At 42.5% G+C, this 27932-nt stretch overlaps 1 protein-coding gene across 1 annotated transcript in view; it reads right to left on the bottom strand.

The window, feature by feature from the left end:
* LOC311129013 (Krueppel-like factor 12) overlaps window positions 1-27932 on the bottom strand; it is a 171137-nt gene that overhangs the window by 91467 nt on the left and 51738 nt on the right. Inside the window, exon 2 of the mRNA XM_084161259.1 lies at window positions 2221-2302. Within this exon, the coding sequence (XP_084017385.1) occupies window positions 2221-2286 (66 nt within the window). The 5' untranslated portion in view covers window positions 2287-2302. The remainder of the gene's footprint in view (window positions 1-2220; window positions 2303-27932) is intronic.

Here is a 27932-nt window from a genome sequence, read left to right as displayed (position 1 = left end):
CGGGCCGGACTGGCGACGCGCACCACTATCTTGGTGCGAGGTGCAGGAACGGGCCAGACCGGACTGTGAAGGCAGACTGGAGGTCTGGTGCGGAGAGCTGGCACAACCCGTCCTGGCTGGCTGCCTCACTTTCGCACTACACGTGCGGGGAGCTGGCACAGGACGCACTGGGCTGTGCACGCGCACTGGCGATACAGTTCGTAGAACTGGCGCAGGATATGCGGGACCGAGGAGGCGTACTGGAGACCAGGAGCGTTGAGCCGGCACACCCCGTCCTGGCTGGATGCTCATCTTCGCACGGCACGTGCGTGGTGCAAGCACAGGACGTACAGGACTGTGCCGGCGCACTGGCGACACAGTACGTAGCTCCGCATAACACAGAGCTTGCCCAGTCATACGCCTCTCTACGAATCCCCTGAGTCAGGGCGTGACAATACCTGTAGTCAGCATGCCAATTGCATTCTCCCTCAAAACATGAGACATTTTAGAGTGGCCTTTTATTGTCCCCAGCACAAGGTGCACCTGTGTAATGATCATGCTGTTTAATCAGTTTCTTGATATGCCACACCTGTCAGGTGGATGGATTATCTTTGCAAAGGAAAATTTCTATTTGTGCACAAAATTAGTGCTCAAAATTTGAGAATAATAAGCTTTTTGTGCGTGTAGAACATTTTGGGGATCTTTTATTTCAGCGCATGAAACATGGGACCAACACTAATTTACTTGTTTACATTTTTGTTCAGCATAAATTCTAATTCAAATTGGACACTTGAATTGAAATTAAAGACCTCAACTCAATTCAGAAATGATCCCAACCCTGTCACGGACATTACATCTCCTATTACAAAACGTATTAGAATCAACAAGTTATTGATAACAGATATACTATTCATCATGGTGACAGCCATCACTAAAAATAAAACATGGGCTGGACTCCTCTGCACACACACAGCTGTAACAGCTACACAACGCTCTATCGTAACCTAGCAACAGCTTTTGCACAGCAGAAGACCACTTCATGTCTGTAGCTGATGATGTTTTTCACTAAAGTGGACTTAACTTATGTTTGGGCAAAAACTATAATATAGCATATCTTTGGACTCCTGTTACAGTACAGAGACTTCACGCAGTGGCCGAAAACTAATTGCAATTACGTCATGACTGACAGCTTTGCAAAGAGGAATGGTACAAGTCCTACACTTTACTTACTACACTACAGTATGCAGCCCATCTAAGGTAGCTAATTATACAAATGAAGGGAAAAGCAAAGGATGAAACATACAAAACACCCGTGAAAAGTGTCCGTTTTTGTGCATATTGTGGTGACACAGTTTGGAGGGCAGGTATGCTCAGGTGGGAAAGAGCATCATGTTACATGAAGAGTATTAAGAGAATCGTGACAATGAGAGAGAGCCGGAGAGAGAGATCTTTCTTTGTTTTTCACTTCTTATCCTATTATGATTCATATTGTTAGATACTTATAACAAAATTATTGTTGCAGTTGTTACAAATTGTTCTGACATTTCCTTACTTTTCATGCCAGTCTTGAATTGAACTGAACTGAGAGAGGATTGAAACTGAAAGTCTGTCTGAGGGGGATAGTGGGAGAGAACGAAGGGTGAGAGAGACTGTGTGTAGGCATGTGAGAGACATGGAGGGAGAGATGGAGGGATGATAGTGAGTGTTTGTATAAATGGAAAGACAGAGTTGGTTGGTTTTAGGCAGAGGACTGAGAGAGACAGATTCCAGCATACTGTAAGTTAGGGAGAGAAATAGACTTATAGGGAGAGACTGAGACTGTGTGTGTGTGTGTGTGTGTGTGTGTGCGTGTGTGTGTGTGTGTGTGTGTGTGTGTGTGTGTGTGTGTACATGTGTGTTTTGATTTTGAATTGGAGAGAGGCAGAGAGAGAGGGGAAAAGAGAGGGCAAGAGAGACAGAGCGGCAAGAGAGAGCAATAATTCGTTTTGGGAGTTTTCATTGTGTCTCTCCCTGAAGCAGTTACCCTGCCAACATGGACTCCCTGCTAGCTAAAGCGACCTCACTGTAAGTCCTTCATGCATTCCGACCTCAGCTGCTTAAGCCGTCTCCTCTCCTCCTCACCACCACTCTCTCCGACCACTCTCTCTCTCTGGCCTAGGAGTGATAATAGGGCCGATAGGAGGAAAGAAAAAAAGGAGGAAGGAAAAATAGGAATTGTCTGGAAAACAACTGCTCTCTTACCCCTCGTTCCGATTCCAGGGGCTCGACTTTGACTCGGACTGCAGGCATTCCGTCAAGCATTAACATCCTGTTCTCGGGCCGTCTGTGAGAGGGAGGAGGAGGAGGTGTAAGACGGACGCTGAGTTTGACCATGACTAAGCATCTTAGTTTGACTTTGACACACAAATACAGTAAAAAGCTGGAGCTGACGCACACCACAAAAAAGTTGGTAGGGGTGCTGACTAACAGAATAGTAAACTGCTTAAAATTACATAAAGAAAGTCGCACGCTACACATAGAAATATACGCAAGCACATACTGTACACACATACACATGCTTACAATCAAATAGATATTACAGTTATTGTACATACTGTATGTGCGCTGACAAAAACAAACTTAAACACACCGACATACAGTACACAAAGAAATAATCACGTAAAAGAACACACACGCACATACTGCGCACTCTCTGGGGCGGCAGGTAGCTTAGTGGTTAAGACCGTTGTGCCAGTAACCGAAAGGTCGCTGGTTCTAATCCCCGAGCCGACTAGGTGAAAAATCTGTCGATGTGCCCTTGAGCAAGGCACTTAAGCCTAATTGCTCCTGTAAGTCGCTCTGGATAAGAGCATCTGCTAAATGACTAATTTAATTACCATATCATATTCCCATAGAACTATAGCACAATAGCACAACCATGGAGATCCGATTAATTTCTATCTTATGTTTTATTAGTTTTTTTCCTGTGAAGCACATTGCGTTCCCTTCCATGTCTGAAATGTGCTGTATAAATAAAGTTAGATTTGATATTGTCAAAACCATACAACTTTTTTTAATTTTTTAATTTCACCTTTATTTAACCAGGTAAACCAGTTGAGAACAGGTTCTCATTTACAACTGCGACCTGGCCAAGATAAAGCAAAGCAGTGCAATAAAAACAACACAGAGTTACATATGGGGTAAAAAAACATAAAGTCAAAAATACAACAGAAAATATATATACAGTGTGTGCAAATGTAGCAAGTTATGGAGGTAAGGCAATAAATAGGCTATAGTGCAGAATAATTACAATAGTATTAACACTGGAATGCTAGATGTGCAAGAGATTATGTGCAAATAGAGATACTGGGGTGCAAAAGAGCAAAATAAATAACAATATAGGGATGAGGTAGTTGGGTGGGCTAATTTCAGATGGGCTGTGTACAGGTGCAATGATCGGTAAGGTGCTCTGACAACTGATGCTTAAAGTTATTGAGGGAGATAAGAGTCTCCAGCTTCAGAGATTTTTGTAATTCGTTCCAGTCATTGGCAGCAGAGAACTGGAAGGAATGGCGGCCAAAGGAGGTGTTGGCTTTGGGAATGACCAGTGAGATATACCTGCTGGAGCGCAGACTACGGGTGGGTGCTGCTATGGTGACCAATGAGCTAAGATAAGGCGGGGATTTGCCTAGCAGTGATTTATAGATGGCCTGGAGCCAGTGGGTTTGACGACGAACATGTAGTGAGGACCAGCCAACAAGAGCGTACAGGTCACAGTGGTGGGTAGTGTATGGGGCTTTGGAGACAAAACGGATGGCACTGTGATAGACTACATCCAATTTGCTGAGTAGAGTGTTGGAGGCTATTTTGTAAATGACATCGCCGAAGTCAAGGATCGGTAGGATAGTCAGTTTTACGAGGGCATGTTTGGCAGCATGAGTGAAGGAGGCTTTGTTGCGAAATAGGAAGCCGATTCTAGATTTAACTTTGGATTGGAGATTCTTTATGTGAGTCTGGAAGTTGAGTTTACAGTCTAACCAGACACCTAGGTATTTGTAGTTGTCCACATACTCTAGGTCAGACCCGTCGAGAGTGGTGATTCTAGTCGGGTGGGCGGGTGCCAGCAGTGTTCGATTGAAAAGCATGCATTTAGTTTTACTAGTGTTTAAGAGCAGTTGGAGGCTACTGAAGGATTGTTGTATGGCATTGAAGCTCGTTTGGAGGTTTGTTAACACAGTGTCCAATGAAGGGCCAGATGTATACAAAATGGTGTCGTCTGCGTAGAGGTGGATCTGAGAGTCACCAGCAGCAAGAGCGACATCATTGATATACACGGAGAAAAGTGTCGGCCCAAGAATTGAACCCTGTGGCACCCCCATAGAGACTGCCATAGGTCCAGACAACAGGCCCTCCGATTTGACACACTGAACTCTATCTGAGAAGTAGTTGGTGAACCAGGCGAGGCAGTCATTTGAGAAACCAAGGCTATTTAGTCTGCCAATAAGAATGCGGTGGTTGACAGAGTCGAAAGCCTTGGCCAGGTCGATGAAGACGGCTGCACAGTACTGTCTATTATCAATTGCGGTTATAATATCGTTTATGACCTTGAGTGTGGCTGAAGTGCACCCGTGACCAGCTCGGAAACCGGATTGCATAGCGGAGAAGGTACGGTGGTATTCGAAATGGTCGGTGATCTGTTTGTTAACTTGGCTTTCAAATACTTTCGAAAGGCAGGGCAGGATGGATATAGGTCTGTAGCAGTTTGGATCTAGAGTGTCACCCCCTTTGAAGAGGGGGATGACCGCGGCAGCTTTCCAATCTCTGGGGATCTCAGGCGTTATGAAAGAGAGGTTGAACAGACTAGTAATAGGGGTAGCGACAATTTCGGCGGCTAGTTTTAGAAAGAAAGGGTCCAGATTGTCTAGCCCAGCTGATTTGTAGGGGTCCAGATTTTGCAGCGCTTTCAAAACATCAGCTGTCTGAATTTGTGTGAAGGAGAAGTGGGGGGGGCATGGGCAAGTTGCAGCAGAGGGTGCAGAGTTGGTGGCCGGGTTAGTGGTAGCCAGATGGAAAGCATGGCCAGCTGTAGCAAAATGCTTGTTGAAATTCTCGATTATTGTAGATTTATCGGTGGTGATAGTGTTTCCTAGCCTCAGTGCAGTGGGCAGCTGGGAGGAAGTGCTCTTATTCTCCATGGACTTTACAGTGTCCCAAAACTTTTTGGAGTTAGTGCTACAGGATGCAAATTTCTGTTTGAAAAAGTTAGCCTTTGCTTTCCTGACTGCTTGTGTATATTGGTTCCTAACTTCCCTGAAAAGTTGCATATCGCGGGGGCTATTTGATGCTAATGCTGTACGCCACAGGATGTTTTTGTGCTGGTCAAGGGCAGTCAAGTCTGAGGAGAACCAGGGGCTATATCGGTTCTTAGTTCTGTATTTTTTGAATGGGGCATGGGCAACTGGATGCGTCCCAAATGGCACCCTATTCCTTTATATATATATTTTTTTTTTTTTCATCAGCTTAATATTGCAGATAGATTGTATCTTCTATCAATGTAATTGTCTGCATCACTTCCAATCCCCCATGTTTTTTATATATATACTCCCCTTTATTACTTTTCAACCCCGCCATCCTTTCCCTACTTGGAGTAAATTAGTGAACAACAATGCCCAGGCCTCTACTTCCGGTCTATACTTACTATCTACACCTTATGGACACAGTTCATTTTACAATAATTATATATTATATATATATATATATATATATATATATATATATATATATATATTTTATTTTTTATTTTTTTTGCTCCCGAACTTCTACTCTCAACCTCTCCAATCATTTTGATGTCGATCCGGTTTGCTTCTATATGCCATATCTTTCTAACTGTGCTCTTTCCCAAAAGCTCCCAACATACAACCTATATACTTATTATGGACACAGTATGCTTACATTATTAGCTATCTTTGTTATTATTTGTTGTTATTTGTTATTAGTCCCATCCTTCAACTCTATTCAATACCTCCCATCTATCTCTTAACACCATCCATATAGGATTTCTATTTGCCATATATATTTCAACCGTACTGTGATTTTACACAAGTTCTGAACCTTTCTTTTCTCATTGCTTCTACAGATTGTGAATTAAAAATAAACATTTTTGCTAAAAGTATTATTATATTATTGATCGATTGACTATGACTTTTCAGATCACCCAGTAATGCTATCAGCAAAGGTTAGCTCCAGGTAAATATTGCAATCCTTTAGCCATTCCTGGACCTGTGTCCAAAAACAAGCTACAAATGGACAGAACCAAAACAAATGATCTAATGATTCTGTCTCTTCACAGCAAAATCTGCAGAGCTGGGAAGATTGTATCCCCCATATAAATAACATTATATTGGTAGCAAGAATTTTATATAATAATTTAAATTGAAACATTCTAATTTTTGAATCCGGTGTCGTTTTGCGTGTCAGTTCATAAACACTATGCAATGGGATCGGTACGTCAAAAATCTCTTCCCAACTATTTTGCAATCTATATGGGACGGCTGTCAATCCTTTGGTCCTTAAGTGAAACTGATATACTTTTTTATTTATCACAGTTTTCCTTAACCAATTATGTTCTTTAATGCAAGGCCGGCAGACAAGTTCCTTACTTTCTCCCCCTTCCACTTTCCTCTTCCACTTTTGCGGTAAGGCTGCAATTATTTGGTTGTAATTTTGGGTAGAGCAGACATTTTCATATGTTTTTGTTAGCTGCATGTGCGACATAACTCCAGCAGTCCTACCGATTATATCATTTACGAAGATTAAACCTTTTTTAAACATTCTGTCAAAAAATTAAGTTTTTTTGTCAATTAGTATATTTGAATTTAACCACAATATTTGTTGCATTATTTGTTCTGTCGTTTCTGGAGGATTAAATGCTGACCCTATTTCTACATAGTGGACTACTTTTGACCAGAGCACTATTTTGTTTCCATTAAACAGTAGGCCTACAAGTGATAAGGGAATCAAATCACATCTCAAAACACTAATTTATTCTTTGCATTATATTTCATGGTCCATTTTATTTGCTACTTCTCAACGTAGTATATAATGATCATGATTGCATTGCACAAAGGCAAAATAGTATAACCATTTACAATATATGTCCTTCATGTGCCAAAAAAGCTATGGGGAATGTTTCGAGCTAATCATCAAGTCATAGAGTAAAACACAATGTAACAAAGATATCGATCCATCTGTATAACCAATCATCCATGTATGAGCACACAATGACTCGTCCAGCTGACTTGTCATAATATTGTGCTCGTACATAGATATGACTTGTGTTGTCTCTGTAACCAAACATCACTGTTAGCAAATCTGTTATCATATAATCAATCACACCAGCCATGGGGGAAGAAAGAGATAATTGTAGAGCAAGGCTTTAGTGCTTACACAGTGAGCTGTTTGTGCATCACTTTCTTTGTCAGCATTGCCTATACCTCCATGATTGGGATTCTTCATTGTTTTGGGGAAACAATAGTGCAACAAGTGAACACACTGAAACACTTTTCAAAACCGCTATGACCCATGAGGTCTGGTGAACAGCGGAGATCGTTACAAGTGATTTTCTGGATCATTGATAGTGTGGCTGGGTACAGGTGCACTGTGGAGAGGCAAATTGCTAGAGAAACAAACATTTTCTTCTGTTTCATGCCTACTGACAATGACCCAGGTCTCTCCTCCACACACAGACTCTGATTTCTAACTAATGCTACCTAGGCCGGGATTCAGTCTGATCGCGGGTTATACAGTAGGCTTTGCAGTTTTTAAATGCAATGGTCCCACATTCGCAGAGATTGCATTCACGGTAAACGCTGCATATAATAGCTGCAATGCTTTTAACCAGCGATCGGATTGGATCCCGGCCCTAGTTGTTCAGCAGACACTTTTATCCAAAGTGGCTTACAGTGAACCTGTACATTCAGTGTGTAGTGTGTGTGAGTACATGGTGTGTGTGTGCGTGCTTGATCATAATGTGTGACAATTAATGACTAGTACTAATGACCTGCTTGAATGTCCCACTCACAGTTCATTACGTCTTCTAAGAACATGAAAGTGAGTTGTACCTTACAGTTCTAGGAGAGACAATTTGCTTAAGGAGACATTATATGTCATCAGCCCTTTGAAATTGACCGCTTATTACTTTCACTGTCTCTAGAATAGCATATGAAACACCATGAACCTAATAATATTAGAGTACAGAAACCTACATTATAATGGAATTTCTCAGAAATTTCCGCATTGACAGCTATTGAATGCAATTCAATCTTGTTATTAAAAAAAGTCCTAAGTGAAAATGTAATATAATGCATTAAGAAAGTACGGCCTCTGTGATTCTGAATCTGAACCTCTACCCCACAGACACCTCTCACAGTAACAGAGACACAAAGTACACTCATCCAATAATATGGGCAGCTCCTTAGTACTCAAACTACTCTACCTTTAAGACACTGTACTGTACCTTTAAGATGGTTCCTCAGAAGGAGCCAATGACAACAATGCATGTTCCATCTCCCTTGGCCAAGGCCGACCTGAAGTAACCCAGCCTTTTATTATTTTAGCAGGCAGTACATGGAGGAATGCAAGCAAAGCAAATACGCTCTAAACATTTCTGTTACACTCCACTTCTGGCACCAGAAACAGGATGTGTGGCCCATGTCTCCATTCAGCACCCCATCGCAAACTACTCTGGTGAGAGGAGAGAGATCATCTGTTTGCATATACTGAATATAATGCTTTATATTCTTAGCACGTGTTCAACATTTATGAATGGGTATCGAATTAGGATAATAAAATATAAATACAATATACATACATATATATATATATATATATATATACAGTGCATTCGGAAAGTATTTTGTTACGTTACAGCCTTATTCTAAAATGGATTAAAATTTTTAAAATCCTCATCAATCTACACACAATACCCCATAATGACAAAGCAAAAACTGGTTTTTAGAATTTGTTGCAAATTCATATTAAAAAACAAACAGAAATACCTTATTTACATAAGTATTCAGACCCTTTGCTATAAGACTCGAAATTGAGCTCAGGTGCATCCTGTTTCCATTGATCATCCTTGAGATGTTTCTACAACTTGATTGGAGTCCACCTGTGGTAAATTCAATTGAGTGGACATGATTTGGAAAGGCACACACCTGTCTATATAAGGTCCCACAGTTGACAGTGCATGTCAGAGCAAAAACCATGCCACGAGATCGAAGGAATTGTCCGTAGAGCTCCGAGACAGGATTGTGTTGAGGCAAAGATCTGGGGAAGGATACCAAAATATGTCTGCAGCATTGAAGGACCCCAAGAACACAGTGGCCTCCATCATTCTTAAATGAAAAAAGTTTGGAACAACCAAGACTCTTCCTAGAGCTGGCCGCCCGGCCAAACTGAGCAATCGGGGGAGAAGGGCCTTAGTCAGGGAGGTGACCAAGGACCCGATTGTCACTCTGACAGAGCTCCAGAGTTCCCCTGTGGACATGGGAGGACCTTCCAGAAGGACAACCATCTCTGCAGCATTCCACCAATCAGGCCTTTATGGTAGAGAGGCCAGACGGAAGTCACTCCTCATTAAAAGGCACATGAAAACCCGCTTGGAGTTTGCCAAAAGGCACCTAAAGACTCTCAGACCATGAGAAACAAGATTCTCTGGTCTGATAAAACTAAGATTGAACTCTTTGTCCTGAATGCCAAGCGTCACGTCTGGAGGAAACCTGGCATCATCCCTATGGTAAAGCATGGTGGTGGTAGCATCATGCTGTGGGGATGTTTTTCAGCGGCAGGGACTGGGAGACTAGTCAGGATCAAGGGAAAGATGAACGGAGCAAAGTACAGAGAGATCCTTGATGAAAACCTGCTCCAGAGCGCTCAGGACCTCAGACTGGGGCGAAGGTTCACCTTACAACAGGACAACGACCCTAAGCACACAGCCAAGACAATGCAGGAGTGGCTTCGGGACAAGTCTCTGAATGTCCTTGAGTGGCCCAGACAGAGCCCAGACTTGAACCCAATCTAACATCTCTGGAGAGACCTGAAAATAGCTGTGCAGCGACGCTCCCCATCCAACCTGACAGAGCTTGAAAGGATCTGCAGAGAAAAATGGGAGAAACTCCCCAAATACAAGTGTGCCAAGCTTATAGCGTCATACCAAAGAGGACTTGAGGCTGTAATCGCTACCAAGGGTTCTTCAACAACGTACTGAGTAAAGGGTCTGAATACTTATGTAAATGTAAGTTGTTCCAGCAGGTCTTCCGACACAATGGTCTTCCGGAGGATATCGTCTCCGACCGTGGTCCCCAATTCACATCGCGAGTATGGAAAGCCTTGATGGAGAAGCTGGGGGTCACGGTCAGCCTCACATCCGGGGACCAACCTCAGTCCAACAGGCAGGTGGAGAGGACCATCCAGGAGCTGGGGAGGTTCCTGAGGAGTCACTGTCAGGACCGGCAGGGGGAGTGGGCCCGGTTCCTTCCCTGGGCGGAGTACGCCCAGAACTCACTTCGTCACTCCTCCACCAAGCTTAATATGTATTTAATAATAATAATAATAATAATATGCCATTTAGCAGACGCTTTTATCCAAAGCGACTTACAGTCACGCGTGCATATATTTTTTGTGTATGGGTGGTCCCGGGGATCGAACCCACTACCTTGGCGTTACAAGCGCCGTGCTCTACCAGCTGAGCTACAGAGGACCACCATTTAATAATTCATGTGTATCTATACTTGCCTATTGATGTGTTCATTTTTGTATTGTGCAGAGTTCATTTGCAAAAGAGACTTTAGTCTCTATGACTTCCCTGTTGAAAAAAAGGTAAATAGGGGATATTCACACTTGATATCCAGTGGGCAGATATCCTCTGCATATCTGAATCCACCAGCTACACCTGGCTGTAGAGCTGTTTGTGTGTGTGTGTGTGTGTGTGTGTGTGTGTGTGTGTGTGTGTGTGTGTGTGTGTGTGTGTGTGTGTGTGTGTGTGCGTGCATGTGCGTAGGTCTGAATCTCCCAGGTACTGGCTGTGTAGAGCTATTGTATTATTGTCCAGGATGTCCTTGGGCTTTAGGTCTTGGTGGGCCCAGATAGCATTGCTATGGCAACCACGGGTGGCGCCTCACTCCAGTCTCTAGCGATGTGAGAGGAGGCTGCTGAGAGACAGGTTTTTTTTCTCCTTTCAAATGACCACATCACAGACACCACCTTTAACTAAAACCGTAGCTTTTCATTGGAAGGTCAAGGGCTCGATTCAATCTGTAGTACCGAATATCTGGTTGACGACATGCAGCATTTACTGTGAAAGCAGTTTCATTCAGTAGCCTAATACTCTACAGTATTTCCACAGACAGGTAGGATTGGTCACTTTCTGATCCAGTGGACTGATTCTACTGCAGCGAAATGGCATCCATATTAGGAACTCCCTCCCTTATGGAAAATCCCACTATATTATTTATATTTCTATGTTCTGGAATAGCTTTTCACAGTGATTGGTTAGGCTAATCCAGTGGTCTCAGAGCAGCTACCCCAGCATTTTCCAAACTCGGTCCTGGGGACTCCAAGGGGTGCAAGCTTTGGTTTTTTCCCTAGCACTACATTGCTGATTCAAATAATCAAAGTTTGATGATGAGTTCATAATTTGAATCAGCTGTGTAGTGCTTGGGCAAAAAAATAAACGTGCACTCCTTGGGTTCACCAGGACCGAGTTTTGGAAACACTGAGCTACCCTAATGAACTGTCCGGGAGCAGCTTCCACATAGAAAGTCAGGCCAGTTGTCGTCTATGTAATGATCACCCAGATACAGCAGAGAGGGAGAGTTAATGCTGAGTAATGAGCTAATGGAGTGATTCTCTCTCTAAAGCAGGACCATTGGAAAACGTTTGTTTGTATTGATTGATGTGCTCTTTTCTTTTGAAAGAGTTTATAGGATGAATTTTGAGGCTCTTGCCCTGTGGGTGATCAAATCACAGAATGCATTGTAAGAGATGCAACATATCGACAGGGCAGAACTCAAAATGGATGCAGGGCAGTTCCACTGAGCGTGTTGTGTCACACTGTTTGTTTGTTTCAAGTGTTACAAGTTTGTATTACTTATCAAAACCGTTATAGGCTGCGAGAATTGTCATTGAACAACAGGCAAAATCCAAAATCCTACAGCATCAAAGCAATCAAAGCGTTAAAATCGCTAGTAAACCAAGCAGTGACATCTGCTGTTTTCTACACGAGGAGACAGTGGCGGTGTGGTGCCCTCCCTGAAAGCTGAGAGAGGATACATCTGCGCTGTGACTGACTGACACGTTGGGCCGACTAGCCTTGGATACTGCTAGACGGTCAGGTTTTTCATCTGTGTTCCGTCAATCTACCGGAGTCTTCTGACTCCTCTCCTGCCTTGCTGTGCTGTGTGGTGGAAGCCGGAGGTCGGTATCTGCGCTGTGAAATAACGTCTAGATATGCTGGGCTTACTAGCCCAGGATACCCCCGCTGGGTGGACTCGCCATTCTACTGGGCTCACTGTGCGGTAGCCTACTGCAAGGCGACTGGGCGCATTGACCAGATCCACACATTGGGCGAAATCCCTGGCAGCGGCTGTTGAACACTCTGGCGCTCTAACTAAGGCAGCAACGCTGGGCACACACTTGGTTTCTGACTCTACTAGACCTGTAGGCTACAGCTAAACATTTTTAGGGCATTTAAGGTTTTAAAAGACTGACTCAGCATATTTATTTGTTTTCTTTTCGTTCTAGTGAATTGTTGGATTCAGTGGTTAAAATTGGTATTTTCGTACAAATGGTTTTAATTGCTGCCTACATGGGTTTTGGCTCATTGCATAGTCTCAGTTATCAAAAACAATCTCATCTCCTTACCCCAGAGATTCCGCCAAACCCTACTTTGACTGATGGTACAGCAGCTTTTATCTTTCAGAGGGGTCTGACTGTGTTACCATTTGACTCCCACTGGGACATGCTCATAAACATTTCTCATCTACAGGCTTTGGCTGGCTAAAAACTGTGTTTGTTGTAACAGATGACTGAAGTTTGGATTATTTTAAATCATCTAAGTGTAGAGATTTTAGGAAGCAACAAATCAAGGTGTTTTATTATTATTCTGCTTTCAGAACCCAGGCCCATTGGCTATGGATGAACTTTCGACTCCAAATGATTTAAAACCTAGATCAGGGTTGGGACTGATGCATATTAATGTGGTGATGATAAAAGTCTGGGTTCACACTGCTGACCCAGATGTCTTAGTTCTGTCCAAGACCTGGCTTAAGAAATCTGTTGTAAATCAGTCTATAGGCTTGGATGGTTAAAATGTTTATCGATGTGACCGACGAAGGAAGGGGGAAGGTATAGCCATTTATATTAAAGACAGATATGTGGTTACTGAACTAAAGTCTTTATCTAAACCAGAACAGTTTGAGTTTTTAGCATTGAAACTGCATTTATCGAAAGCTGTGAACTTAGATTTAATAGGATGTTATAGACCTCCATCTGCAAAAGTTGAATCCCTGGATTCTGAACTGATGCGTGGTTGGGGGAAAAATGAAATGGTGCTTATGGGTGATTTATACTGGGACTGGTTATCTCCAAACTCCGAGGCCATAAGAGGACTGTGCAATACACAGAATTTTACTCAAATTATAAATGCAGTCACAAAACTCAATCAAAAAGACATCTCTAAGTCAACACTTATTGATATTATTCTAACTAACAATCCGCATAAATACTTGGCCGTTGGTATTTTCCCTAATGATTTAAGTAATCATTGTGCAGTTGCTTGCATTAGAGACACTAAAATCCCCAAAGTGCCCCCTCGGTTCATAGTCAAACGACATTTTGCGCAGTTCTGTGAGCAGGCATTCGTGCATGAACTTTATGCATGCAACTGGGATAGGATTGCATTTAATCCGGACATCAAAGAGTCATTCTCCTATTTTCATTCCATGTTTTCTACTATCTGTGATAAACACGCCCTTCTTAAAAAGTACCAGGTAAGAGGTAGACATAATCCCTGGTTTACAGGGGAATTATCTGATATGATCCATAAACGAATACACAATGGGCGAAAGCCAGAAAGTATCACTTTCAGGAGAAGACCCAGATGCAGAGAGTGTCGGGGTATCAAAAGTTTATTTCAAAAACAGGGGGCAGGCAAACGACAGGTCAAGGGCAGGCAGAGGTCAGTAATCCAGATCAGAGTACAAAAGGTACAGAACAGCAGGCAGTCTCAGAGTCAGGGCAGGCAGAATGGTCAAAACCGGGAAAACTAGAAAACAGGGACTTGAAAAAGACAGGAGCAACGGGAAAACCACTGGTAGGCTTGATGAAAACAAAACAAACTGGCAACAGACAAACAGAGAACACAGGTATACACTGGGGATAATGGGGAAGATGGGCGACACCTGGGGTGGAGACAATCACAAAGACAGGTGAAACAGATCAGGGTGTGACAGAAAGGGTAATTCCCAGGCTGAACGGCAGTTATTCAGGGCACTTAGAAATAAATGCACCTTGTTAATACGGAAATGCAAATATAGCTTCTATTACGAATCTACCAAGGTAAACCTCAATAACCCAACAAAATTTTGGAAAACCATTAAACCATGAATGCTAACACAAACTCCTCTGGTCTTCCGCTGAAATTGACCTTAAATTCAATGGACTTGACGAACAAGAATAAACTGCTTGACATGTTTAATGAGCATTTTGCTAAAGCTGGGCATTTATTTGATGATCAACTCCATCCTAACATCTCAAATGAGGCTGTGAATGAAACTTACGCATGCCGGCCTATGGTTAATCTATTTCATTTTACCGAGATTGAGCTTTCAGAAGTTGTAAAGGCACTCAAATCTATTGATGTTAAGAAAGCGGCTGGCACGGATTAATTGAACCCTTATTTTCAAAAAATGTGTGCAGAGACCATTACTGCCCCTCTCACTCATATATTAACTCTTTAATTGGCGAGTAATACCATTCCAAAAGTCTGGAAATAGCCTACGTCACACCTTTACATAAGGGGAGATCTGTCCCAGTTGGATAACTATCGTCCCATATCTAAACTGTCTGCACTGGCAAAAGTTTTGGAAAACCTGGTGAACTCACAGTTTAAAGACTTTCTTTATACAGTAATAAATCAGTTTTATCTCAATTCCAGTCGGGTTTTAGAGCCAAGCATAGTACAATTACTGCAGTAAGTAAGGTTGTAGGTGATATTTTAGATGCTCAGGACAAGAAGAATCACTGTGTTTCACTTTTTATTGACTTATCGAAGGCCTTCGACACTGTTGACCATGCCCTGCTGTTGTATAGACTAAAAAAGGTTGGTTTAAGTGTTGATGCATTGGATTGGTTCCAAAACTACCTTTCTGACAGAACACAGTGTGTAGCACAGGAGGATACGAAATTGGAGTTTCAAAGGCTTATGAAAGGAGTTCCCCAGGGCTCAATTTTAGGTCCAATCCTTTTTACACTGTATATACAGTGGGGGAAAAGTATTTAGTCAGCCACCAATTGTGCAAGTTCTCCCACTTAAAAAGATGAGAGAGGCCTGTAATTTTCATCATAGGTACACGTCAACTATGACAGACAAATTGAGAAGAAAAAAATCCAGAAAATGACATTGTAGGATTTTTAATGATTTTATTTGCAAATTATGGTGGAAAATAAGTATTTGGTCTCCTACAAACAAGCAAGATTTCTGGCTCTCACAGACCTGTAACTTCTTCTTTAAGAGGCTCCTCTGTCCTCCACTCGTTACCTGTATTAATGGCACCTGTTTGAACTTGTTATCAGTATAAAAGACACCTGTCCACAACCTCAAACAGTCACACTCCAAACTCCACTATGGCCAAGACCAAAGAGCTGTCAAAGGACACCAGAAACAAAATTGTAGACCTGCACCAGGCTGGGAAGACTGAATCTGCAATAGGTAAGCAGCTTGGTTTGAAGAAATCAACTGTGGGAGCAATTATTAGGAAATGGAAGACATACAAGACCACTGATAATCTCCCTCGATCTGGGGCTCCACGCAAGATCTCAGCCCGTGGGGTCAAAATGATCACAAGAATGGTGAGCAAAAATCCCAGAACCACACGGGGGGACCTAGTGAATGACCTGCAGAGAGCTGGGACCAAAGTAACAAATCCTACCATTAGTAACACACTACGCCGCCAGGGACTCAAATCCTGCAGTGCGAGACGTGTCCCCCTGCTTAAGCCAGTACATGTCCAGGCCCGTCTGAAGTTTGCTAGAGTGCATTTGGATGATCCAGAAGAGGATTGGGAGAATGTCATATGGTCAGATGAAACCAAAATAGAACTTTTTGGTAAAAACTCAACTCGTCGTGTTTGGAGGACAAAGAATGCTGAGTTGCATCCAAAGAACACCATACCTACTGTGAAGCATGGGGGTGGAAACATCATGCTTTAGGGCTGTTTTTCTGCAAAGGGACCAGGACGACTGATCCGTGTAAAGGAAAGAATGAATGTGGCCATGTATCGTGAGATTTTGAGTGAAAACCTCCTTCCATCAGCAAGGGCATTGAAGATGAAACGTGGCTGGGTCTTTCAGCATGACAATGATCCCAAACACACCGCCCGGGCAACGAAGGAGTGGCTTCGTAAGAAGCATTTCAAGGTCCTGGAGTGGGCTAGCCAGTCTCCAGATCTCAACCCCATAGAAAATATTTGGAGGGAGTTGAAAGTCTGTGTTGCCCAGCGACAGCCCCAAAACATCACTGCTCTAGAGGAGATCTGCATGGAGGAATGGGCCAAAATACCAGCAACAATGTTTGAAAACCTTGTGAAGACTTACAGAAAACGTTTGACCTGTGTCATTGCCAACAAAGGGTATATAACAAAGTATTGAGAAACTTTTGTTATTGACCAAATACTTATTTTCCACTCTCATCTTTTTTAGTGGGAGAACTTGCACAATTGGTGGCTGACTAAATACTTTTTTCCCCACTGTAAATTATTATAGGGAAGACTGTTGACTCTGCAAATCTCCGTCTGTATGCTGATGACACAATTATATATTCTAGCGCATCTAATATTGAGAAGGCTTTTCAGGATTTACAGTTGGCTTTTGATGTTATTCAAAGGCAGCTTTTCTAATTGAAACTTGTGCTTAATGCACGGAAAACAAAATGTATGGTTTTCTCTTCTCTGAAAGTAGACAGACGGAGTCACTTGCAGATTTTAACTATAAAAGGCCAGCAAATTGATAGGGTCACCTCCTATATGTATCTTGGGATTTGTTAGATGAAAAGCTGAATTTTAAACAGCACATTGATAATTTGACCAAGAAACTGAAGTTGAAATTGGGTTTCTATTTTAGGAACAAATCTGGCTTTTCAATGTTAGTCAGAAAGGATTTTTTTTTTTTTTCTGCTGGATTATGGTGATATTGTCTATATGCAGGCCTCAGTAAGTACCTTAAAAACTCTGGACACGCTGTATCATGGTGCTTTAAGATTGATTACAAATGTGATTTGTATGCTATGGTGCAATGGACCACTTTTGTGTACAAAGCATTGATAGGACAACTCCCTTTGTATATCTGTTCCTTCCTGACCAGATCAGTCACTCAAAACAGTCTTCGTTCACAGTCGCTGCTGTCCTTGTCTGTTCTTAAGGCTAGAACTGAGATGGGGAAACAATATTTTTCCCATAATGCCCCTTCATCCTGGAACATGCTTCGAGTGGAGCAGTGGTCTAAGGCACTGCATCGCAGTGCTAGCTGTGCCACTAGAGATCCTGGTTCGAATCGTCACTGTCGTAGCCGGCCGCGACCGGGAGACCCATGGGGTGGCACACAATTGGCCCAGCGTCGTCCAGGGTAGGTGAGGGAATGGATGTAGCTCAGTTGGTAGAGCATGGCGTTTGCAACGCCAGGGTTGTGGGTTTGTTTTTAAACAAATAATGTATTATTTGGACACTAACTGTAAGTCGCTCTGGATAAGAGCGTCTGCTAAATGACGTAAATGTTAAATATATTAAAGTTAGGGAGTTAGTGTCCTTGCCTGTTTTTAAGATTCTGATCGACGACACTTTGTGATAACTGCAGTTGTTTCTAATCTTCAAATGCATCTGTAAATTGTGACACTTTGTCTTTTGTGTGTATTTTGTATTTCTTTGTAATATTTTATGTACACACTGCTATTTCCCTGTTTGCCTTCTTTCCAGGTTTTTTAACCTCAATAGGTCTTACCTGGTGAAATAAAGGTAAAATAAAAAATGATATCACATGAAATTAATTCAGCTTTGGTATGTCTGATCAAATGTTACCATATAGTTAGTCCCTTTAGCCAAATGTATTGTGAACACATAGCTAGCTGGGTAGCTAGCTAGCAAAAGTTAGCTATCCCAAGTGTGGATTATAGCTAGCCATGATGATCCATGATCTCGCTTTGAAAATAATTGTCTGAATCACAAAAAAATTGTCTCACCACTTTAGCACTGTCCATAAATAAATATCACTGTAAACAGTAGTGTAGTTTCAAGGGATTTATTATGGTAAGCTAGCTTGATGGAGAACAGCTTATTTTCTTCTCATTCTGACTGACCGCCAATGGTCTCACTGTGCAGCACAAGTGAAAAGTGAAAACAACTGGCTTTAAACTTTAAAATCCCAGCACTGGATACATTCTTGACTGGAATAGCTCCACACGGTAAAATTATGTTTTCAATTATTATCACGGAAGTCATGTACAGAAGCAATCTTTCCCCATTGAAAACAATTAAGCCAAGCTTGACTTCAAGCAATAATGACACACATAGTTTACTTTTTTTGTTATCATAACTGGATTATAGCTCCTGTCCAAATGTCCTGAATTATATATATTCATATCCACTCAAGCTTAACATTATTGTCATCTATCGCTCACCAGGAGAGTTCCTCAATGAGAGTTCTTCATTTTTTGAAGATGGCTCACCGCTCTTCGTTCTTGGCCACTTCAACCTCGTCTGCCTTCAATTCATTTATTTCCAACTCTCTCTTTCCCCTCCTTGCCTCTTTTGACCTCAACCTTTCCCAATCCTCTCCAACTCACTAGACAGGCAATACGCTTGACCTCATCTTTACTAGAGGCTGCTTGCCTACTAATCTCACTGCAACCCCCCTCCAGGTCTCTGATCACTACTTTGTTTCCTTTTTCTGTCTCCCTTTCCTCCAAACCTAACCACTCAGCCCCTACCCAGATGGTCAAGCGCCATCACAATCTTCGCTCTCTCCCACTACTCTCTCCTCTTCTATCCTATCATCTCTCCCTAAATCCTTCTCCCTCCTGTCTCCTGATTCTGCCTCTTCGACCCTACTCTACTCCCTTTCCACATCCTATGATTCGCACTGTCCCCTTTCCTCCCGGCTGGCTTGGCCCTCTCCTCCTGCTCCGTGGCTGAGTGACTCATTTCAAGCTTACAGAACAGGGCTGCGGGCAGCTCAGCGAAAATGGAAGAAACCTAAAGTTCCGGAGGACCTATCATCCTTTTACTCCCTCCTCTCTACCTTCTCTTCCTCTGTATCCACTGCTAAAGCCACTTTCTACCACTCTAAATTTCAAGCTTCTGCATCTAACCCTAGGAAGCTCCTTTCCACCTTCTCCTCCATCCTTAATCATCCACCCCCTCCCCTCCCCCCTCCCTCTCAGCAGACGACTTAGAAAAAACACTTTGAAAAAAAGGTTGACGACATTCGCTAATCATTCACTCAGCCTATTGAGTCCACTGGTCTCACTCACACAGAATTACCCTACGCCTTGACCTCTTTCTCCCCTCTCTCTCCAGATGACATCCTGCGACTAGTGAGGTCTGGCTGCCCGACAACCTGCCCGCTCGACCCCATCTCCTTCTCCCTTCTCCAGACCATCTCTGGAGACCTCCCATTCCTCACTTCCCTCATCAACTCATCCCTGACCACTGGCTGCGTCCCCTCTGACTTCAAAATGGCCTGAGTTGCTCCCCTCCTAAAGAAACCAACACTCGACTCATCTGACATCAAAAACTATAGACCTGTATCCCTTCTTTCTTTTCTTTCCAAAACACTTGAGCGTGCTGTCTCTGATCAACTTTCTTGTTATCTCTCTCAGAATGATCTTCTTGACCCAAACCAGTCAGGCTTCAAGACGGGTCACTCAACCGAGACTGCTCTTCTCTGTGTCATGGAGGCTCCCCGTACTGCCAAAGCTGACTCTCTCTCCTCTCTCTCATCCTCCTAGATCTATCCGCTGCCTTTGACAACGTGAACCATCAGATCCTCCTCTCCACCCTCTCAGGGCTGGGCGTCTCAGGCTCTGCACACTCTTGGATTGCATCCTACCTGGCAGGCCGCTCCTACCAGATGACGTGGAGAGGATCCCACGTACTCTCACTGCTTGTGTCCCCCAGGGCTCGGATCTAGGCTCTCTCCTTTTCTCTCTATACACCAAGTCACTCGGCTCCGTCATACCCTCACATGGTCTCTCCTATCATTTCTATGCGGATGACACTACTTTTCCCCTTCCCCCCTTCTGACACTTAGGTGGCGAGACACATCTCTGTGTGCTTGGCAGATATCTCAACTTGGATGTCGGTCCACCACCTCAAGCTCAACCTCGACAAGACAGAACTACTCTTACTCCCAGAGAAGGCCTGACCGCTCAAAGACCTCTCCAACACGGTTGACAACTCCCCAAGTGTCACTCTCCCAGAGTGCAAATAACCTTGGTGTGACCCTGGACAACACCCTATCGTTTTCTGCGAACATCAAAGCAGTGAACTGCTACTGCTGGTTCAAATATCCGTAGAGTAAGACCCTACCTCACACAGGAATCGGCGCAGGTCCTAATCCAGGCACTTGTCCTCTCCCGTCTGGACTACTGCAACCCCTTCTTGCTCTGACTCTACTGATAGCTACATTATTGAGGAAAAATGTACTTTCTATGCCTGTGATATGTGGTTGTCCAACCTAGCTATCTTAAGATGAATGCATTAACTGTAAGTTGCTCTGGATAAGTGTCTGCTAAATGACTAAAATGTTCATGTAAAACAATGTCATAGTCACCAGTCAACTCCATTACACTCAAAAGTTACTTCAACTTCAACCAGTGAATGCTAGTGATGGCTAGCTATGCTAGCTATTCTACCAGTCTGTCTTAATGAAGGCTAATAGCACACCCTGCACACAAACAATTTTATTTTAAGGGGTATGCAGTAGGTTGATAACGATATCACCAAAGTATGTAGTATTGGACATTTCAAACAACATTCCCAGCTAATGAAAAAACATTCACGGTATTTAATTTAAGAGTATGAACAAGGCAACCTTGGGGCTAATTTGACTTGGCGCCAATGGCAGATTTTGAGGGATTTTTACATCGGTACCCCATTAGATGCGTGTGGCCACTGTGAAATGTGATTCCATGAGGGGCTCAAATGTAAAACGTGAAATAGAGCTCTGATTTTGTTCTCAACAGTACAATATCGAGCATGTGAGCTCAGAGATTATATTGTGCACTCAAATCAGATAACTTTAAACCTTTTCAGATTATGGAATTTACACAACCCCCACAAATGATATAATTTCGAAGCATTCCAAAGGAGCAGGTTGATAGGTGGTCATGCCTCTCTTAGTGTTATCTCAAGGAAACAAAACCTACTCTGATGAAATTATTAATGCAGATAATTTAATGATGTATTTAGCTGTTACTTAAAGTAAGTAACATAATAAAAAAATCCCCATCAAAATCTGTCAGTTTAAACTAGAGATATCAGTTTTTTTGGGCCATCGCCTATGTCGTACTTCCGCATCTGCAGTGGACGGTGGCCGACCTACAGCAATGTTTTTCACAGCCAGGTCATCCGTGATAAAGTCAGTATTAGATGTCCATCCATGTCTGAGGACATCGGGAGATGACGTGGAAACCGGCCACTAGGGGCAACAGTGAGTGCTCTTACCTTCAAGTAGGTTTCGGGTAAGGTTACTTAAGCATCTGCCTTTGGAGCAAAAGGTTGCATGTTCGAATCCAACGGTAGAAAGTAGTTTTTGAGATATTTGCTTAAAGCCTATCCCAAACCTTAACCCTAACATTAACAATTCAGAGTTCATGCCTATACTTAACCTTAAATACCCTCGAAATGTAAAGTTTGGAACAACTTCGAAATTTGACGTTTGAGAAAGTAGTAATAAAGGCCAAATTCAATATTTGTGACCCGTTTCAGGAAGCTAGGCGTATGTCCTAAGTCACTACTTCACAGGAGAGGCATTTGAACATAAACATGTATTTTTTTATCAAAATGTGTTTTTTGGCAGAAATGCTTTCTGGAACATGTGAACTTTCATGTGCCTTAATAACAAACTTGAATGCCATCTGTAAATATGAATGAAATTGTTAAATTACGAGCCTAGTTGGTTTAGCCACGGATAAAGACAGGAACCTTCTCACTAGCCATGATTGGCTGAGATAATGGATGGGCATGCCGAGAGAAGAGTTCAGATTGGTCTGCCATGTAGAATGCTTCTGTCTATAACATGCTCAGTATGTGTAGATAATCCTTGCTACCGTAGCTTTTTTGAAAGATATCATGGAGAACTGCAAAAGTTTTGCTACTGATCTCAACATTGCTGCCCTGAATTTAACAATTTATCAACAAAGATCAGTGGGAAACAGTTGTGATGGACTACTTTCTGGAGGACGATCCTGCCATGCTGAATCTCTCTGACTCTGAAAATGAATCAGACGATGAGGAAATCCCTAATTTAGGTAAAAACATTTTAATTGAACCAGACATTGTAGAATCTTCTGATGACAGTGATGGGGAAGAAACGGCGCTCAACAGTGTTGTTGTCACGGAAGAAGTTGACCGAGTTTTGAAATCAGTCGAATGCCCAGTGGAAGCAGAGTTTTATCGCAAATGTGGAGGTAGTCGAAAAGTGAACACAGAAGGCTGTTTTATAAAACACCTGTCGCCGGATTACATCTTCAAACTAAGGGCAACCATGGCATCCATGTATGGTATGCGTAGTAATATTATTAGTATCTCAGAAAGGCATTTGCCTTGCTAGTTATAGCCTAATGTTAGCTAGCTAGCTAACATTGAACCTAGCTGGTTAGCTTTAGCTACCTGCAAATTCATGCATGGTGGCTAGCTATGACAGTCAGGTTGTATTGCTACCAAAAATGTTGTCAAAAGTGGGGTTACAAGTTTATTAACTTTCAAAGCAGAATTACTTTCCCATTGTTCCTCAACTGCAGTGTAGGATATACTCTTTTCTAGCTTTGAGTCTCTACTTTTATTTTTATTCAAAACCAAATAGCAAAAAATCCATGGTATGATTAAAACAATTCCATATGTTAGCTTAGTAGAAAAATAAAAACTTTTGCTGACACCTTTAAGGTCAAATGTGTATATCACTTTACATTAAGTTGCCCTTGTACCCTTGTAAATACAGTAATATGGTTTGGAAAGGAATAGGAATCTAGGGCTCCAGACTAGGGGCTCCAGACTAACATTTTCCCCTGGTGGCCCTGGTGCCACTAACATTTTCAGTTGGTGGCACCAGCCCATGAGTTGGTTGCATCAAAATCATGGTTTTAGCCACCTCTAAAGTATAATGTTTTAATTGAAGTGACCAGCTAGAATTTGTGGCTCTCACCGATGCGACCAATACAATTATTTACTCGCACAGCCAAGTCAAAGGGTCACAAAAATGTGACTAAATGGCCGTACTCGGGAGCCCTCCCTTACAAGGAAAATAGCAGCTATGGCTACTATCTTCAGACTAGGTCTAGTAGCAGACCTCAGACCTCCATCAGCAAAATATACGGCTCTGTGTGTGGGAGAGATGGAAAGAGAGGGGGAGACAGGGAAAGGAGAGGAGATTAAGATCGTCTTTCCATTTGATCTGCTCCAAAATGAAATTACCATCCCAGGTGTGAGGGAGAATGGGAGGGGGCTGGGATGGGGGTTGAGATGGGCTGTGGAGTGTTGCGGCATCTACAACCCCCTTCCCCCTCTCTCCATCCTCTGACCCCCCTATATCCCCAGAGAGGAACCAGGCTAGAATGATGCCAATTCTACCCACCCCCCAAAAAAAGAAGGGGGTAGAAAGGTGTGTGTGTCAGAGTGTGTGTCAGAGAGAGAAAGAGAGAGAGGGAGAGAGTGTGATGTGTGCGTGTCCAACTGGAGTCTCCATCCAATCCTGCATCCATCACCCCCACCCACCTCCTCCACCCTCCATCACTCCTAACTCCCTGATGGCTATCAGCTCTGTGCTGACTGAACCAATTGGCTGGTGTAGAGGGGTAAGGGCCAGGGAGCCACAGCCAGACAGAATGACTAGCGGATCAATAGGAGGTGACGGGCCTCTGAGGAAAACCCTGACCTTGGACCCATGCTAAACCCCATATTCACAGACACACACACAAACTGATTGTAAGAGCATTCATTTGATTCTGAACACTGGCAGTCCAGTCCATTCATTGTGCAACTCAAACTCTTTTCTATTAAATCTACTCCAGTGCATATCCAATGGTAGTGTGTCAGGGAAAGTGAATGAGTCTAAGATGTATTCACTTTTAAAAGGAATTGCTCATTCTTAATCACTGCTTGTTTTCAAAGGTCACTTTTTAAATGGTGAGTAATTAGAAAAGGGATAGGTGTGTGTGTGTGTGTGTGTGTGTGTGTGTGTGTGTGTGTGTGTGTGTGTGTGTGTGTGTGTGTGTGTGTGTGTGTGTGTGTGTGTGTGTGTGTGTGTGTGTGTGTGTGTGTGTGTGTGTGGTGCATTAGTATAAGTCAGAATGGAAATATTTTCCAAGATCACAATGCCAGAAAATATTGCTACTTGGACTTGAACAATGGGAGTTCTGGCACCTAGTAGAGGTGGAATGATGTATATTGGACCTCAACTATTCAGCAGTTTTGGAACTAGAATAGAATGATATATCTTAAACCAGAGAGGACAGAGAGTGTATTTTCTCCTCTGCTCTCTTCTGTAATCTGCTTATATTTTCAGGAGAGCACACACACACACATTCTCTCACTCTCTTTCGCTCTCTCTCTAACAGACAGGCCCACTCGGCCCCGCCAATGCTTTGTTCCCATGTCGAGCGCCCCGAGCAACTGTGTGCATCTGTGTCACAGAGACTGGACCTGCTGGCCCAGGGCCGAGGGGGGAACAACAGAGGAGGGGGTGAGGGTGGGGGATGGGGGGGGGTAGAGTGTGTGAGTGAGAGAGCGAGAGAGAGAGAGAGAGAGAGAGAGAGAGAGAGAGAGAGAGAGAGAGAGAGAGAGAGGTAAACAAGGGGGTGAGGTGAGGAAGGGTGAAAGAGGATTGGATAAGGGGAAAAACTGAGGAGCTGTTTGCTAGGGGGGTGGTTGGGAAAGCTCAGTGGAGAGGTGGAGTAGGAGAGTGGAGGGTGAATGAGGGGATAGGGGTAGAGGGGGGATAGTGGATTGAAGCCAAAGCCCAGCCGAGCTCAGAGCACACAGAACGAACATGCAGAGAGAGGGGCGGGGGAGAAAGGGAAGGAGACAGAGAGACTGCTACGAGACTGTTACCATTGTAAAAAATAACACACTCAACATGAACAGTATTTTAACATCTATAAAGAGATTTCAGCTACTAATGTTCCATGCTTAAAACCTCAGCTATTACTTCCACTGTGTAAAATAAAAGACAAATGAGCTTGATTATCAGTCAGTGGTAAGTGGAAAATGTAATCACTTAACTTGTATTTCCAATGAAAATGCAAAACCTGGCCGAATTGTGCTCAATTACAAATGTTTCTGTATCAAAAACAATGATTCACATGTATTAAAGTATTGGAAACACCATTTGATGTGTGTTCATGACACAATAACAGAAATGTTAATTTGTTTAAATTCATGATTTGAGAATATAACAGCAGCACACTATATATTATTTAGCACGTACTGTTGAGTAAAACCTTATGCAGTAAGCGGCAAATATCAACAGGCATCATTTAATGCCCAATCGCGCTTGATATCCGCCATTCGTTCATTTGGAACAGCGCGTCCCCACATCTGATTTTCAACTGTTGACAAACACATGTGGGTCTGGAAAGATGATTCTCTTCCTCAATAGTGTCTGGTGAATTCTACTAGATGAAAAGCCAAAATGAAGATGACATCCTGGCTTTTAAAGCAAACAAAATTTTACATACTATAAAATGTTATATTTCTATACCTTAACAGCATACTATTTAGGTCTCGAGAATGGGTATCGGAACACGGCCTCTGTCATAGTTCTGTGTCTCTGTAATGACCTCATCTATCCCCCCTGGTTCTTATTCCAGCCTAGAGTGTCCATCTAACTAGCTTCCTGTCGATGATCATATTTCAGGAGTAAATCAACATCACCAAAAATGACTCACACTGACAAAAAAAACTGAACTCCCAACAACCTCCTGTAATTTGTTTCTCCACACAGTCCTACTTTGCGGACATAATGTGTGTGTGTGTGTGTGTCTGCGTGTGTGTCTGTGTCTGTGAGTGTGATAGCTGTTTGGACTCTCTCTTTCCTCAGATCTGGATGTACTCAGATGGACACCATTTTAGTTTTTTGGTTAATCTTTTCTGGCACTCTGTGAATGGCCTCAGAATTTCCATTTTATAAGACTTATTTTCCTTTGGATGCTTCTGAGAAATGTTTGAACCGGACTCAAGAGAGCCGAGTGCTGCTACCTCAGTGCCCGGCACCAGGGTGTTCTTAACCATTTCAGGAGCACAAACAACATTTAACATGCATTGCACATTTTTGTAAGACGCTATGAAAGTAATTGTCAGGAGTAGAAAATGACTGTCCTTATTTACAATGCATAATCCTTATTCCATAATGCATGATACATAATAATACAACAATGGTGTACACAGAGTACAAACAACTGTTATGGATCACCAGATATCAACACATAACAAATTTCCTCTCCTAGCGTACTACTTCTAATTGTTGATATCACTATTGGCTGGTTATCATTTGTGGAACTGTACGCTGTCTTAGTAAAACACTGAAAGTGTTTGTCATAGTGTTCAGACTCTGTCTGTGGGTCAGTTCAACTGATCCACTTTACCTGAAAACACCCACATCCATGCCTTTGTTACAGACTACAAATCTCAATCTCAAATTTCAACCTTGAAATCACAAAACGATATGGCTATATGAACTTGCTGCTGTAATTTCATTTCAAGTGTCATCCTGACTTATCCAGCCTTCCCAACAAGAAAGAAGCATCAAAACATCAATATCAACACTATCAGATAATTTACCTATAATCAACAACACAGCACTCAGGTAAAGTACACAATTGGACCAAGAGGAGACTGAAAGGCCAATGGTGAGAGGAACAAACATAAACATACAGTAGCTCAACTCTCAAACTCCATTCCAATATCCACACTTGCATTTTACTTAGAAGGAAACAATGTATTGGGCATGTACTCTAAGTGGTATTCTAGCAGTGGTGTAAAGTACTTAAGTAAAAATACTTTAAAGTACTAATTAAGTAGTTTATTTGGGTATCTGTACTTTACTATTTCTATTTTTGACAACTTTTACTTTTATTTCACTACATTCCTAAAGAAAATAATGTACGTTTTACTCCATATATTTTCCATACACTCAAAAGTACTCGTTCCATTTTGAATGCTTAGCAGGACACAAAATGGTCCAATTCACACACTTATCAAGAGAACAACCCTGGTCATACCTACTGCCTCTGATCTGACGGACTCACTAAACACACGAGTGTTGGAGTGTGCCCCTGGCTATCCGTAAATGTAAAAAACAAGAAAATTGTGCCGTCTGGTTTGCTTAATATAAGGAATTTTACATTATTCATAGATGTACTTTTACTTTTGATACTTAAGTATATTTTAGCAATTACATTTACTTTTGGTACTTAAGTATATTTAAAACCA

Source organism: Coregonus lavaretus (assembly GCF_964263955.1).
Source record: "Coregonus lavaretus genome assembly, chromosome: 5".
NCBI lineage: Eukaryota > Metazoa > Chordata > Actinopteri > Salmoniformes > Salmonidae > Coregonus > Coregonus lavaretus.
The sequence above is the reverse complement of the archived record's forward strand: the minus strand, read 5'-3'. Positions and strand labels throughout refer to the sequence as shown.